The sequence below is a fragment of the Ceratosolen solmsi genome, unplaced genomic scaffold, assembly GCF_000503995.2.
Source record: "Ceratosolen solmsi marchali unplaced genomic scaffold, CerSol_1.0 scaffold14, whole genome shotgun sequence".
In the NCBI taxonomy this organism is placed as follows: domain Eukaryota; kingdom Metazoa; phylum Arthropoda; class Insecta; order Hymenoptera; family Agaonidae; genus Ceratosolen; species Ceratosolen solmsi.
Window position 1 is genome coordinate 10123567 of NW_011948420.1, and position 16159 is coordinate 10139725.

The window sequence follows — 16159 nt, forward strand, 5'->3', positions numbered from 1 at the left end:
ATTCCAAGTAACTTTTAACTTTCGAAATGCAAAAAGTAAATAAAGTGCTGCAAACAAACAATTTTAGATACGCTTGTAAAGCTTTCATTTTCTTTCATTTTTTGTTTATATCTTACATTTTTATTAATAAATAAAATAATTATAAAATTGCTCTTACATATAGCTTCCCATTCCGATTGGGAAAGAGTTCCTATTACATCATGATCTCTGGAATTTTTCATGTATTCTACGGCATGTTGATATTCATTAGAATCCAGTCCTAGAAGTGGAGTTTCTTTGGTAGACGGATATGCCTCTAACGCTTGCATTTTGGTAAGAAGAAATTTACCATCTTTCTTCATTTTTTCATAATAATCCTCAAAGCTAAATTAATAATACATGTGATTAGGGTTTTTGCGAATTATAAGGTGAATTCGCTTAATAATCGATTTACTTTCTCTTGTTTTTATTAATTTTAATAATTAAAAACTTAAAAGCAGTTTTGAAATTGATTTAAGCAAATTGATAAAATTGCAGATTGAAAATTTAAATGAATAGCAAATAAAAGTTTGAACTCGTAGGACAAATCATTTGCAAAGATCCTCAAACAAATTAATAGAATTGAAAATATTTGCTGAATTAATATAGAACAAAATTATTATGTTTCAAAGTAATAATTTATCAGTCCTTAGTTAAAGTAAAAGTATACACGCTTTTATTTATGTAGCTCGTTAAATTTATTTTTTATAAATGGTTTCGATAATATTAATTATCATAATATAAAATGCATGTGTAAGCCTATACAAAAATATTGATAAAATGTCCTTTGTATTATATAAATTAAAACTGATAATAAATATTACTCTAATTACTTAATATAAATTGCATAAATATACAAAAGTATATTTCTTAATGGATAATAATTTCTTTAAAAAAAAACTGTCACAACTGACAAAAGTTAAATTATTTGAATTAATATAAAGTATGGAAGCTTATAAAATTTTTACCGTTCCAACATTACTAATTCTAAACCATATTTAGAAGCGAGTTTACAGAACGCTGGTATGTAAACAAGAAATTCAGGACAATTAACAACACCCTCTAAAAGGAAATTATACTTTGCACCAAATATTGGCACATTATTTTTATCACAATCAAAATCAATATTATAAATATTATTGCCAAATTTATTTCCTTCGACCTTTTGCCACCTAGCACTGCAAATAAAAAATTACTTATTAGATTTGTTTCTTTGTACATGTAAAACATTAATGAAATCTGTACACTAATTCATTTGCATTAGGTATCGATCCAATAAAATAACCACCAGACTTCAAGCTTTCACTCGCATTTTTGAGCATACATTCGGCTTGACTTAAAGACTCAAAACAATAATGAAATGCGAACTGACAACTAACGAGATCAAGTTGCATACTGGCATCTTCATATTTCTCTCGCAGGCGTATCTAAAAATGAATTATTACATAATTCATTACAGAATAGACTTAAGCAAGGGATTATCATATAAGTGTCCGATTCTAATAATTATTATGAGACTTTAAGATACCCTTGTGCAGTCGTATGGTAAAAATTCTGCAGTAAATAGTCGATTGTAGAGCTTTTTCTTCATCTCGTTATAACGATGTTGACACTGTTCCACTGATACTTCTGCAATATCAGCGCATATCAAATGCGAAATATGACCTTTTCTCCATTTATACAAATCTCCACCCTTTCCACAACACATATCCAATACCCTTACTGGATCACCATGGCTTTTTCCTTCTCTAATTTTTCGTAAATATTGATCTAATAATAAATGAATGTATATAAAATATAGAATAATATATATATATATATATATATATATATATATATATACATTATTAGTTATAGATAAAGACAAAAATTCATTAAATCATATTTACCTATGAACATGCTTTTAATCCAATTATTAAAATTTCTCATATACACTATGCGACTTTCTCTCCTTTTTAATAATCCCTTTTCTTCTAACGTATTATAATAATTTGCAACCAAATTTGTAGTATCACTGCTATTGCTACACTTGTTATCGACATTTTTGGAATTTGATATTGAAATATCAGAATCAGTATTTGAAATCTAGAAAAAATCAAATTCATGTAATTAATAGTATAATTGATTTAATAGAACAATTTATATAAACAATTGTGTACAAAAAAAAAAAAAAAAAATAATAATAAACATTTTTACTTGAGAAATTCGTGGCTTTTTATCTACTATAGAAATTGAGGATTCATTTTCATTCTTAAGCTTTCTTTTATGGATACTTTTTTTTATATTTTCCTCCACATTTTCATTATTACTTATGGGTGAATGAGATTTTATGTTAATAGAAGGTTCGTCAACAGATTCGCTGGACATCGTGATACTCCAATTACTCCTCTTTACTGCAATATACCTGACCGCGTACCGTAATTCTATTAATCATAAGATCTTGACGATAACAAACTGCAGCGACTTACCGAAATAAAGTATTATCGTAGTTGCCCAATGATGGCGCTGCAATCGCGCAGTCTGCTAATTGTCAATGGAACGAGTTATAAAAGTTTTTAAAATATTTAAAAAAATCTTACATAATAATGTATACTTAATAATCGACGGTGAGAATAATTAATTTTTCTATATTACAGTTGGCTTTGTGTAACAATTAATAACATCGTTCGCATGGCCATTGTATATAATTGAGCTCGTTTAAGCACTGAATTTATTAATTGCATTTAATTTTTATTGTTGTTACATTGTTGTAAAGCTAACGATAAGAGCATTTTTATAAAAAGTTTTTAATCAAATATTTTGTAAAATAAGCCATTAATATGAGAGTATTGGATAGGCTGTTGGTTATAATACAGCTGAAAAAAAAAAAAAAAAAAAAAAAAAAAAAAAACAAAAAAAAACAACAACAACAACAACAAGTATAAACAAATCAAGAAAATAAAATTGTTTTTACAAGGTATTTACATTTTTTTTTAACAATTTTTGAGCCTATGAAATACCGGATAATTTCAAAAAGATATGTAAATACATATATGCACGTAAGAAATGACTCTCGCTATTGGGGTGTGTGCGAGCTTATATAATTATTCACGGAGAAATAATTTATTATTTCACAATGCGCTTTAAAATGTATTTATTAATCTTTTTCATAACGTTTATAAAGAACATTGGTTCTTCAACAAATGTTCTATTTGTGAATTTGTTGTATCATTGTTGTATACTTTAAGCGGCATTATACATGAAAATGTGTAACGTGTTAAACAAATCAAGTACAAAGATGTTAAATAAATTATTAATATAATAGATTGATTGTTTTGAATTTTTATCGTTTGCTTACGAATGTACGACGACGACTCAAGCCCAGATTTTATAGGAGAGCATATTAACGAAGAACATACCTGAGGTTCGCTTCACGATTACTGCACCCTCGTTTCACTTCTTGCCATTCAAACAATTCCTATTTTACTTATGACCGCTTGAATGGCTCATAAAAGTGACCACATTGTAAATGGAAAACAAAAAAAAAAACAAAAAAAAAAAAAAAACAAAAACAAAAACAAAGAAATCAACAACAGACGAGTGGCCAGAAGCAGACCTAATGAAAGTCAAAAATTACTTTACGATCCAAGCGATGACGTATCATAAATTATTCTTTAAGGCTCACTTATTCCTAATTTAAAGCGATACATTTGAAACGAGACGAGACGAGATGTGTTGCATTGTGACTTTGGATATATTTTTTTATTATTATCATAATCTTCTATCCGTTTTTATCCTGTTTTGCATTCATATATTGAATTGAAAAATCGATCATACTCTTCCTTAAAATTTTTATTTTACATCATGCTGCATCTTTAGAACATTAACAATTTACAAAACTTATTTCAAATAAAAAAATATCTTTTTTGCAAGAATCTTAATATTTTAACTTTTCTATATTTATTAGTATTGAAATGTTGTAACCAAAACATTGTTAATGGCACATAATCGCTTGCATAGATAATTTATTCTTCAGTTTCTTCAATTGCCGTGTTAGCTTTCAAATATCGTCTCCTATACAAAATTGAGCTAATAAATTTTAAAGTTTTTAATTTTTCCATTATGTTCATACGTATCAAAGATGAAAAGATATTATAAATAAGCATTTCGTTGGTTAAATCGATCATTAATATGTAGGGAAGCAAATTATAAAGAAGCAATTACTCTAGTATAAAAGCGATGATGTCGTACAGAAAATGATTAAAATTTTTTCATGTTTAAGAAAACGTGAAAAAGTTTTCATAGCTATTCATCATAGTAAATAAAATATTATATCACGAGAGAATATGCGTAAAAAAAAAAAAAAAAAAAAAAAAAAAAAAAAAAAGGAAAAAAAAATTAAAGAAAGAAAAAAAAGTTTCATTCATACTTAATGTTTTGTGAGTAAGAAACAAATTATACAAATAATAATTCTTCGTATAAAAATTTATTGCCGTTATTCTTTACAATACAGAATAATTGTTTCTATTAATATTTTGACTTAAAAGAAATTTTCAACATACTAAATTTCAGATTTTCCATTCATATCTACTGTATAGGACAAATATTAATTATCATATTGTTTTGTATAATAAATATTATTATCATTGAATTGTAGTAAAGCATTAATATAAATTTACTTATTAAAAACAACTTTCGCTCTATATTTCGATTCTCTATTCCTCAATTAATTTCGATTGTTTCTTAAATATGAATGAATACATACTCCCAGTTGGATAATTAATTTTAATTTAATCGTAATATCTACATTAGATGAGATGTCGTAAATGTACGCTCGATAATACTTCACAGTGTCAAATTGTTTTCGAAAAGAATTTAAACGAAAGCCCAAAATTCAAAATATCTCGTATTCATCGTAACTCTTTCGATAGAATTGCCGAGGCTGTTAAAATATTGCATCTATATGGCATTTCAAACATAATATCATTAAATAACAGAGAAATTTCGACATAAATTCATTTAGAATTCTCTATTCTTAATATTCTTAATTGCAAAACTATTGCACGTGCATTTAATTAAGTGATTATTAAGAAATTTTATTTCAAACCTTTATGTTAGTAGATATAATTAGTCGCGTATTTCTTAAAGTTTATTAAAATATCTTTCGATCGATTATATATTATTATATGTGTATTAAATGATATTAGTCAATAACAAATATGAAATTTTAATTAAAATTAGAACTTGACTTATTACGCGGGCAGGTGCGTGATATCCTTTTTTTTTTTTTTAAAATTAAATTATTAATTTCAGATTTTTTTTCTTTTAAATACAATTTCGTGAGATTTAAATATAATTCCCTATTGATTTCATAGCATAAAATGTTAAATTAAAGGCTTATACCGTACGTTATTGCATTGAGTCGTTAAATCTATTTTACACAAACATACGCCTTTACACAATGGATATTCGAAAGTTCGAAATAACATATAAAATGTAATATAAAATAATATATCGACGTTTCTTATAAGCACCATTAGCGTCCAATCTTGATTCTCCAAACTCGATTTTTTAAATATTTGTACGTGCTACGACCGAATGTGTATTGTATTTATTACAAAGGATTCTCATGAGAACAGGCAAAAACTGAAAAAAAAATGAAGGATTTCATTATTATTTTTTAGGCAAAATGGGCATGGGAAACATCCCAACGACATATCACATACGGTTCGAAGGAAGCGGATCTTTAAAAAAAAAAAAAAAAAAATGATACTTCACCAGCAGCTATTGCATAGTTATTATTGCGCGTCCATTCTTTAATGCCCAACTCCAAGATTCTTACATTTTTCTAAATTATTTGTACATATAATGAATAATTATATAAGCTACAATGTAATAATTTATTGGCGCAAGCTTACTAAGGGCATAAAGACGCCTAAATAAGTTACGAATAATTTTAAAAGTTATTTCTATAATAGTACTTCTCATCAAATTATTATAAATGCCTTTAATTAGTAATTAGCAACTTATATTAAAAGTAGTAATTTAAGCTTCAACGCGCAGTGTAGGAGGTAATAAGCGTTAAGGAATTGTTAAAGTGGCATAGACACCGAAACCGGTGGCTTTCATTTTTGAAAATCATAAATTTTTTCAAGCTCTAATGTTATAATTATTGTATACGATCCGACGTATTATAAATAAAGCTGAATAACCATTGGTTTACGTGTGCTGTGCGAGAGCGGCATTTGGTCTTTAAAATATTTTTAAAAAGACAGAGATGAATCGGGACAGAAGAAATCTATACGTACAGTTTTGGCGTCAAAGGTGTGCAAAAACAGAAACAAAACAAAAAACAAAACAAAAAACAAAAAAACAAAAAAACAAAACAAAAAACAAAAAAAAAACAAAAAAAAAAAATTTATGAATTAGTATGGTAAAGCTATTAAATATCTTTCTATCCGGTTATTATTACAATGTACATAGTGATTGACTTTGATGATTTGAGCTTTAGCCCCTCGAATAATGCGCGCAAGGGCATTATTGTAACGTAAAATCGATAAGATCGAAAGAAATCCTTGGAGTATCGGGTCAATTATTAATGATTTCGGTTCCGACCATCCCACCGTTTTTACCTGATAAACAAATATCTGGTTAAATGCCTCTCTTCCCTTCACGCTACCAACGCTACCACTCGCTTATCTAATAAACAAGGACTGTCGTAGCGCAGGACGCGCAAAGCTTCCGTATAGTTATAAAACTAATGAGTATGCAAAGTAACGGTACTACTCGCTTCCTTGTGGGAGCAACTTGTACAAATCGATGCTTTTTGTTATTGTAACAAATCGATACTTTGGTGTTTCAAATTACCGGCCCAAACAGATTCCGCACATTCGATTGTGTGTATGTTTTTTTTTTTTTGTTTTTTTTTGTTTTTGTTTTTTTGATCTCCATTTTGCTACCAACATTGCTTTTTTATTTTAAGAACTGGTGTCTGTCTCGTTATCACTTTGTTCCTACCATTTTGTCTTTCACTGTGTTAGTTACGCTAGTTTTTTTTGGAACGCTACGTTATATGATTGTGTACACACATTTTGTGTGCGCATCGTTGGGATTATAGATAAATAAATTTTTGTGGTAAGCCTGATAAACGTTCTAGTAAATATCCTACGCTGGTAAGTTTTGGCTTTTACAGTCGCGTCAATCAAGTTAATGTAGAAGTAGCCTTAATCTGTTTTAGATTTACATTTTACACAATATCTAATCTAAATGTAACCGCAAAGGCGAAAAACGTAACCAAGAACAAATACCGCTCATTATTTTTTATTTAAAAAACTTTTCTTCCTTCATTTAATAACATAATTTATGTTTAACTGGAGATTTGATACGTATTGACAGTTTATTGGAAAGTGATGAAAGTATTTTGATTATTATGGAAGTGAGTTAATCAAGGTGTTTGTAGATTACAAATACTTTTTCAATGAATTTTTGATTGATTTGCCTTTCTTAATTGATGTTTATATTTTTTGTAAGTTAAATTTCATCTATCATCTAATATGCGGGCAATTACTGCTTATTCTTATCTATTGTCTTATCTTAAATTCTCTTACAAAGAAAGATAAACAATACACTTAAAAGACATACATGTATTATTCTTTTTCAATAAATTTAAATAATTTGTTTTTTTAGGGATTTTAGAACTAATGGTGTGTCTCAATGTGATTTTGCTAATTTAAATAACAGCTTTCTTCGAACGCTAGTTAAAATCATGGAAAACTTTACTACTCAGAGATTCGATGGTAAGATCGAAGGATTTGATTCTTGTATGATCGATGGAGCGGGTCAACAACAAGACATTACACAAAATGTCAATAGTGAAGCGAATGCTCAAGACGTTAATGCAATTGAAAATGAAGAAAATCACGAAGTCTCATCTATGCAGACTCCAACGCTACCCCAGCAAAATAATCAGATGTCTCAGATAATGCAACCAAATATTCAAAATAATGTAACTTTAACTCCTGTTCGGTTGCCAGCTATTTTAGATGGTGAATTCTTTAGCGTTATGAGATTAGAGGATACAAATGTTACAGCGCGCTGTTTACAATGTCATAAGCTTCTTAATGGAAATCTCAAGTCAACTGGAAACTTTCTTAGTCACATAAAGGTATATTTTGCAAATTTAAAAGAAACTAAGATTTATAATTAATTTATTATATTTTTATTAGAGGGTTCATCCATTTTTAATAGAGAAAATTAAATGTAAATCAAATCAGAGGAGGCCAGCAGCAATATATATTGACCTATCGCAAGACAAATGTCCAGAACTTATAAGAACAAAGAATCGACTGAAAAAATTTCCCAAAACAGTAACCAAACTTTTTTAAACATAATCCTAATTTTGCACAAACGATATTTTTTATCATTAATATTGCTTATCATTAATATTATCAATGAAAATATTTTTCATTGTCAATTTTCATTTTTACTATCGTTTTTCGTACAATTAAAAATATATATAATTATTAATGACTATTTTACACCGAGCGATGCTTCAAATTAAACATTTTAAATAACAATTGTTTACAAAATATTTCTTACATTTAATTTGATAAAAAAAAAAAAAAAAAAAAAAAAAAAAAAAAATTTTCTCATCTATAGGAAGAGTGTCAATCTGCCAATGAAGAATCTTTTGAACAAACAGAATGGACGGAACCTGCAAGTTACAGGAAAAGAAGATCGGAGGAGCTCGATGCTAGCGAAATGTTAAGAGTATCCCATAATAATTCTATTATTGTAGAAGATGAGTTTGATGCAATTGGAAGAAATGTCGCTGCCAAACTTCGGCATATGAGATTAGAACAACGAATAATTGCCGAGAAATTACTGAACGATATTTTATTTGAGGCACAGTTAGGTAATCTTCATAGAGATTCCAGTATACATGTTTGAAAATGTATAATACTTTAAGTGTACAAGATAATTTTTAAGTATATAAGTAATTATATAGTAAATCAATTTTTAATCAATGTTCTATTTTTAATATTTTATGATTTAGACGACATTTAAAATTCGTGTTTAATTTTATCTGTACAGACTTTCATAAGATAAAAAAATTGTTTATGAATAAGAAACAAAAATAATTGTACAAATATTTTTATTGCACACAGTATACAATGATCTAATGTAAATAAGTATGTTTTTTGGTTTGAAAAATTGGACTGATATCTAACAGTCTGCAGCTAGGCATCGTTCATATAATATATTTTATATAAATAGATTGATTAGTGATACAAATTTGATTTTTTGAGACAAAGTACGCATGAAGTTATAGTACTTTATAAGTCATCATCTATAACAAATGGTATGTTCAGTCTTTTTATTAAAGTATCAGCATTTTATAACTATTGCTAATACTAATAATTATCAAATACATACAGGATTTAGTAACTAGATGAAATAATGAATAATAAATTGTATTTTTTGTAAAAAATGTTTACTTATTATAAATACTATTTGTGTCTTTAAGTTTCTTATCTAAAGTCGTATTATAATTAAGTAGAGTATGCCAAAGGCCTAATTTGCATACTGATTATTTATAATAATTAGTTAAAGCATAAGAATTATGATCGACATTCCTTTTGAAAAATTGTGTTTATAAATAAATTTGCAATATGAAATTAAATATTAATTACTAATTGTCATAATATTTAAGTTACATATATTTTACGTTTTTTTGGTTTTAATAAGTAATAAAAAATTGTTGATAAAAAACAAAGACTCATACACATAAAAATTGTGTAAAATGAATAAGAATACCAAAATCCTGCCCAATCACCATAAAAATACCAAGCCAATGTCATGAAAATATTTTGTATAAATACAAATATATAGTAAAAAATAAGCCATTTGTCGGCATATTTGAATTTAACTCTATATTCAATGATACTGAATATGTATACTAAACCAAGCCACAAGTTTATAAAAAAACTCATTACGTCGTAATATTTTGCATAATAAAATAAATAAGCAATCATAAGAGTATAGTGTGTACCGAGCACGCCTAATAAATACATTGGATAGAATTCGAGAAAAATTGCTAATGATAAAACTCGTGGTAATATAAACAAAAACCACCACAGAAAAAATGAAAATGACCTAACGGGATTGTTATTTTCTAAATCTTTTGCAAAATGTTTGCGCTTTGATAATATTGAGCTATTATTTCTTTCGAAGGCTCTATCGCTATCGGCCTTTATATCATCTACGAACGACTTTGCTATTTCATCAATTTGAACATCCTCAGAATCACCAACGATGGAATCTGGTCTTGGTGGTGCTGGCATCTCCGGTACGGGTAATCGTGTGATTGATGTAATACCCCGAAGCGGAGTCGGAGGTGGAATAACTTTCATATTTTTTGGTGGCAATGGTGGTGTTAAGCAATTTTGTTTCTCCAAGTTAATGCTTAAATCTTGTTTATGTTCACAATTTTCATTGCTATTTTGCTCTTGATCGGTTCCAATTCCTGACTGAAAATGTGAAATTGACGATTGCAGAAGCTGCTTTTCTTCCAAATTTTCTAATTCCTACAATTAGATTATCTATTATTTGGATTGTATTTTATACGGAATACTACAAATTATTTCCAAGGAAAAATAAATAAAATAAAAAATATTAGAATACAAAATTGCTGATAATTTATATTAGAATTATTAAAGTATTTTATTGTAACGATTAGGTTATTTAAATGAAAAAATTGAATTTATAATCTATATTGATTTATAGTGATTTTAAGCTTTTATCGATTTACCTCAATTTTAAATTTTTTCAACCACATCGCCCAAGGTACCTTCCTTCCATTTGTTCTTTGACTTTCGTATCTTTGAAATTGTGTCGTTCTAATGGCCATTATGCATACTGACATTAAGATACATAAAATATGCACGGCTTCTGTTGAAAAATTAATTTTCAAGTATTTTATTTATTTATTATATAAATTATTAATACAAAATTTGTATGAACCTGATTGATGTGTGCGAGAAGCAAATTTTTCTTTAAATAATAAATGTGTTTGAAATACTGCCTGTGGAGTAGCTTGAAACCAAGCTTGGAGGAAAAAATACAGTTCGATCGCTGCTGGTGCGGCAGCAACATTTAACGTTTGTATTCTATAATTACCCGATAAAATTATTGCATCTATCGATAATACTATGAGACCGGCATATCTAAAAATAAATTTTGTCTCTACTAATAGACGCAATTGGAAGTTAAGCATACTTTAAAATATATATATAATCACCTGTACATAGCAAATAATGGAAATGCTATCAATTTACCCACTTGTAGCAGCAACCATAGGAAGGTCCCTTTATACATTTTATCGTCGTCTGTCATCCACCAGTCTGGTCTTGAAATTGTCAAAATAAAGTAGGCAAGAGCAGGGGCATACATAAAGCATATTGTAATACAAGCCCATACTGGGTTATTTTCTCTAAAATGTTGTATTGCGACTACTAAATCAACAGAAAAGTGTATTACGTATATAAAGCAATTAACTATGGCTGGTATTAAAAATATTATGTATATTTGTTCCTTTGACTTTAATGGAACTCTTAAGCATTTGGCTGATTTCTTCTGATATGTTTCTTCCGCTACTTGAGCCATTGTCCTTCTTTTATATACACTTTTTTCATAAGAATATATTGTCAATTACAATTGTTTATATCATAATCGATTAAATCATTGATTATGATAATATTATTGTAATACTTGAGTAAGTGGTTGAAGAAACGGGATTTGAACGCTTATAATTCAAACTAACCATCTAAATGTTTATAATTGCTTTTATAGTTCAGTCTTATCATATTTCATGCGCTTACATTAGACTTTGGCAAGTGTTTAGTTGTACTCTTTAATTGTCATATTTATCGATTGATTAATTTTCTATACATTTGTATCCGTAGATTGCATACTTTTACTGCAGTACTCGCATATTTTTAATATAAATTTGAATTTTAATTTGTATCACAAATTTAAAACGTTAACAAAGCAACGATCTATGCACACAATTTTATAAACTAAAAGTATTCTTGTTCATGCTTTATTGTGCGACAATGATGTTCATATTCTGCAGCACCAAATAATATTATCTTGATATACTAATAAAAAAAAGTATAATACACAAAATAAATGTAATTTGTTTAATTAACATGGCGTGCTTAATTAAATTACAGATGCCGTTCATTCGTATTAACAACATGAAACCAACGAAAACTATTAGATATCGAGTAAATAGCCACAATAACAAACACCAGCACTGTATTAAGAATATTCATATTTAATAAAATTAGGTATCGATCATAATGTTTGCAATTACCACACACTTGGCCCGATGGATTCTTCGAATTTAATAAGGAGGCACTTGGAATGTAATGTTCGATTGAAAATAGTCGAGGAGCATCGACGATTTAAGATGACATTAGATGAAAAAATAAAATTGACAATAGCTATAACCAATAATGCTGTGTCAATCAGCTGTGTGCTAACACTCGATTGACTCGAAGATACATTGAATAAAAATTTATAATCGCTGATTCAATGTTAAAAAGTGCGTTCGCGAATGAATTTAGCCAATGTTTATACGAACCGATTTGCGGAGATTCAGCAGAGGTGGGGAAGTGTTGGAAGTAGAGGGGGGGGAAAAGCAGAGGGAAGTTATGTTAGGTATACTACTGTACTGACATTGAATTTTCATCTCCGACTGTGTACAATCGTTATGCAGTTACGCTATACAATTATCATATCAAGTATGTAATAATTAATGTATTCGCGCTCATTACAAAACGTTTAGCGGCGAGAGACAAAAAGTAAGTAGGTTTAATCTGTAATGAAAATTTGATTGAACGCTCAACATACATTCATTCATAAATGTGTATTAATTATCCCAATGAATGATTATATTGGAAAATTAAATGAATATCAAATCATACACTTTTAATAATAAGTTGTAATAAATTAATTAATCACGAGATGTAATATATTAATATTATAATATACAGTGCTATGATAAATATTTACTAATCTTCTAATACCTTATGAATATCTGATTTACATTAACGTTCAAATAACTTGGCAGTAATATTTTATATAACATTAATCAATTATATAGAATATTGTTTTTACAATCCTCTTAACGACAACCATTTATCAATGCCCCGTACTTACCAATGTTTGCATAAATGCTTCATAAATAGTGTTTATTTGTTTGAAATTTATCTTTAACTATTTCTCGACCAAATTATGAACAACGACGATTTGTTATATATTATGAAAATATATCGATATTCAAGGGAAAAAATTATTACATATATTATATACATTACATATGGGATTAGTCAAGTAGTTTGTTACACGTGCATTGAAATTTCTTAAAGTTATTAACTTTGAAAATAAGCGAACCGTTAAGGAAAATTATGGCATACGTGATAAAACTAACGATTAAAAGAAAAAAAGAAGAAAATTCCCTTGTATACATTGATTTAAAATTAGATTTAAAAAAAAAAAAAAAAAAAAAAAAAAAAAAAAAAATAAATAAATATATACGCGCACACTTGTACTAACACAGTTGATTTTCTAGAAAAGTAGAAAAGTATCGGGGGGACCGAGACAGGTCCATCTGAATCTCGAATGAGGTATTTTTTTTGCAAACTATTCTTCTTAAAATTCTTCGAGCATTTAAAATGTACTTTTCAAGCAAATTTATAATTAATTTTCATTACAAATTTATAATTGGAAAAATAAAACCTGTATACGCGTACATGTAAAATTACGTGTGATGCTTTGTGTTTCTATAAAAAAAAAAAAATTGACAATTTGCATAAGCTACATAGATTTTAATTTTTGACCAACTAAATGATGGATATCATACGAAAATGAATGTGCCATCTCGACAATTAGGGCCCCCGAATTTTCGATAGGCGTAAATTTTAATAATATTGTTTTTAAAATAATATAAATCTGTAATTTACTATTTGGCTGACGCATTATTAATAGTTAGTTACGTGAGAATAAAAATTTGAATATTAAAACTGATAATGCGTTACCTAATTCAGCATTAAAATTTCAATTGATTATTTGTTGATTTTGCATCGACTTCATTCCGATCGATTTAATCTGAAATCGTTCTATTACTATAATCCAATATGTACTGTTTGTATGTCTGCTCATTATCGAACTTTTACATTATTGTATTGTATTGTAAGACTGTTAATTAAATTCTTAGAATAGGTAATTTTCAGAAACAATAATATTTATTATTTATGTTTGTTTTATGTATTGAAAATTTCCATAAATAATCTTGAACAATAGGGCATGAAAGCGACATATATTTATTATGATGTTTACTATTTAAAATATACTAATTAATATATATATATATATATATATATATATATATATATATATATATATATAGTGGTGACTAATTAACATTCAAGCTTATTTTGTTTGTATCTATTTGTATTTTATACATATAGGGCCTATCGCTTCTATTATTCAGTTTTACATTCACGAATGTTTTTCCGTTGTCAATTTTTAAAAGTACAATCAAATTAGTTTTGAAATTTTTTAAAAATATTTAATTTATCATTGGCATCAGATTATTTCATTTACTAATTTGTATTTTTAAAGGATGGAGTATAACTAGTCTCTGATTTAAATTCGTCTAATTTAACGATTTCTAATCATTTTAAACGTATTTTAAGTTATAGTTTTTGTAATTTATTTACATGTCTGCGAATTAATCAATTGAAAATTTAATTAATTTGGTTATAAAATAATTATAAGATGAAAATAATTATTAATTTTATTAAATAAACAAATTAATAATTTATGAACATGAAATTGAAGGTAATTCCATGTATGCATATATATATATATATATATATATATATATATATATATATATATAGCATTAAATATTCCAACGTATAATAAATGAAATAAAATCAAAAGAATATAAATTTAGAAAATTAATTTTATTGATAAATAAATTAAAACAAAAATTATTTTTGATATTAGTAAAAATTTCTTGTAAGTATATCATATGAGCGTTAGTTACACGAAGCATCGACAAACATACTAAAAGTTGGTAATTGAAAAAAAAAAAAAAAAACCAATTTCTAAATAAAATAAAGCTCATAGAAATAAAACATTGCACAATATAAACAAAATCAATTTTAAAAAGTACTTTTTCAAGGCATTAATATCAAATAATATAATTACAATAATTTAAAAAATTTAATACATCGTTACCTTTTTATTTAAATTTGTTTAATTTGATTATTTTCGTTTTAGTACTTGTAATTCTTTTGGAAATAATTTCTACTATTAAACAGAATCCGAGTGGACTATATTTTAAAGGTTGTTTATCATTTATGATAATTGCAGACTCTCGCAGAAAAAAATTGAAATCACTTATTTTGAAGTTGTTTTTATTTCAGCCACGTATCTTACAGCCAAGCAAAATTAAAATTAGATTTCAACAGATTGTAAAATACTTTCCTTGCAGAGCAAGATATATCATTGAACAAAAGAGGCCACGAGAACTTTTCAAAAGATTTAAAACTAAGATAATCAATGACAGTGACAGTTAATATTGCTCGAATAATTTGAAATTTCTTGATGTTTTGTATGCTATCGAGAATGTATTTGTAAATTATGGTGTTACTCGATTTAAATGTTACGCGTATACACAAGAATAGCACAATTCAGTGTTTGCACAATCCATTTTATATCTTGTCGACACATTTTAATGAATAATGTTTATATCTACTAACATAGGTGAGGGCAAACTGATTGATTGGATATACACAATGAATCGGGTATCTTAATTAATTCTTAGGTGTGTACGCGTAGGCTTGGAAATACTGATGCTACATGTGTTATTATTGGTAGGCAAAAAACGGAGCAGTTATAACATGAAAATTGGAAAATACTTGAATGTAATTCACTTGTTCTTTAATTCCTAAACTGTAATGTTTTACTGTGTAATTATAAAAGCAATTTGATGAAAGCACTAGAACTGAACAAGAGTAGACAATGCATTTACATATCGCGACCTGTTGTAAATACAAATATATTTATATGTCGCATGACACTCTTG

General features: G+C 27.2%; 3 protein-coding genes across 3 annotated transcripts in view; 1 reads left to right on the plus strand and 2 right to left on the minus strand.

Annotated features, from left to right (window-relative positions):
- Window positions 1-2385, minus strand: part of Rnmt (RNA guanine-7 methyltransferase) — a 2424-nt gene extending 39 nt beyond the window's left edge. The window contains exons 1-7 of the mRNA XM_011498329.1: window positions 2219-2385; window positions 1908-2065; window positions 1547-1788; window positions 1264-1445; window positions 987-1196; window positions 158-363; window positions 1-47 (exon numbers count right to left, since the gene is read on the minus strand). The exon at window positions 1-47 is cut by the window's left edge and continues 39 nt beyond it. Of these exons, the coding sequence (XP_011496631.1) occupies window positions 1-47; window positions 158-363; window positions 987-1196; window positions 1264-1445; window positions 1547-1788; window positions 1908-2065; window positions 2219-2385 (1212 nt within the window). The remainder of the gene's footprint in view (window positions 48-157; window positions 364-986; window positions 1197-1263; window positions 1446-1546; window positions 1789-1907; window positions 2066-2218) is intronic.
- A 5012-nt stretch (window positions 2386-7397) lies between these two features.
- LOC105361092 (uncharacterized) lies at window positions 7398-8974 on the plus strand. Its single transcript, XM_011498195.1, has 4 exons — window positions 7398-7432; window positions 7684-8161; window positions 8223-8363; window positions 8656-8974. Exons 2-4 carry the CDS (start codon window positions 7763-7765, stop codon window positions 8944-8946), a joined length of 831 nt encoding a protein of 276 aa, XP_011496497.1. The 5' UTR covers window positions 7398-7432; window positions 7684-7762; the 3' UTR covers window positions 8947-8974.
- Window positions 8975-9719: 745 nt separating this feature from the next.
- On the minus strand, window positions 9720-11735 carry LOC105361093 (uncharacterized; the record flags this gene model as incomplete). Its single annotated transcript, XM_011498196.1, has 4 exons — window positions 11297-11735; window positions 11020-11222; window positions 10808-10947; window positions 9720-10583 (listed from the first exon to the last, which is right to left on the minus strand). Coding segments are annotated over exons 1-4 (1572 nt in total), but the record flags the coding sequence as incomplete, so codon positions are not given.
- Between the last annotated feature and the right edge of the window lie 4424 nt (window positions 11736-16159).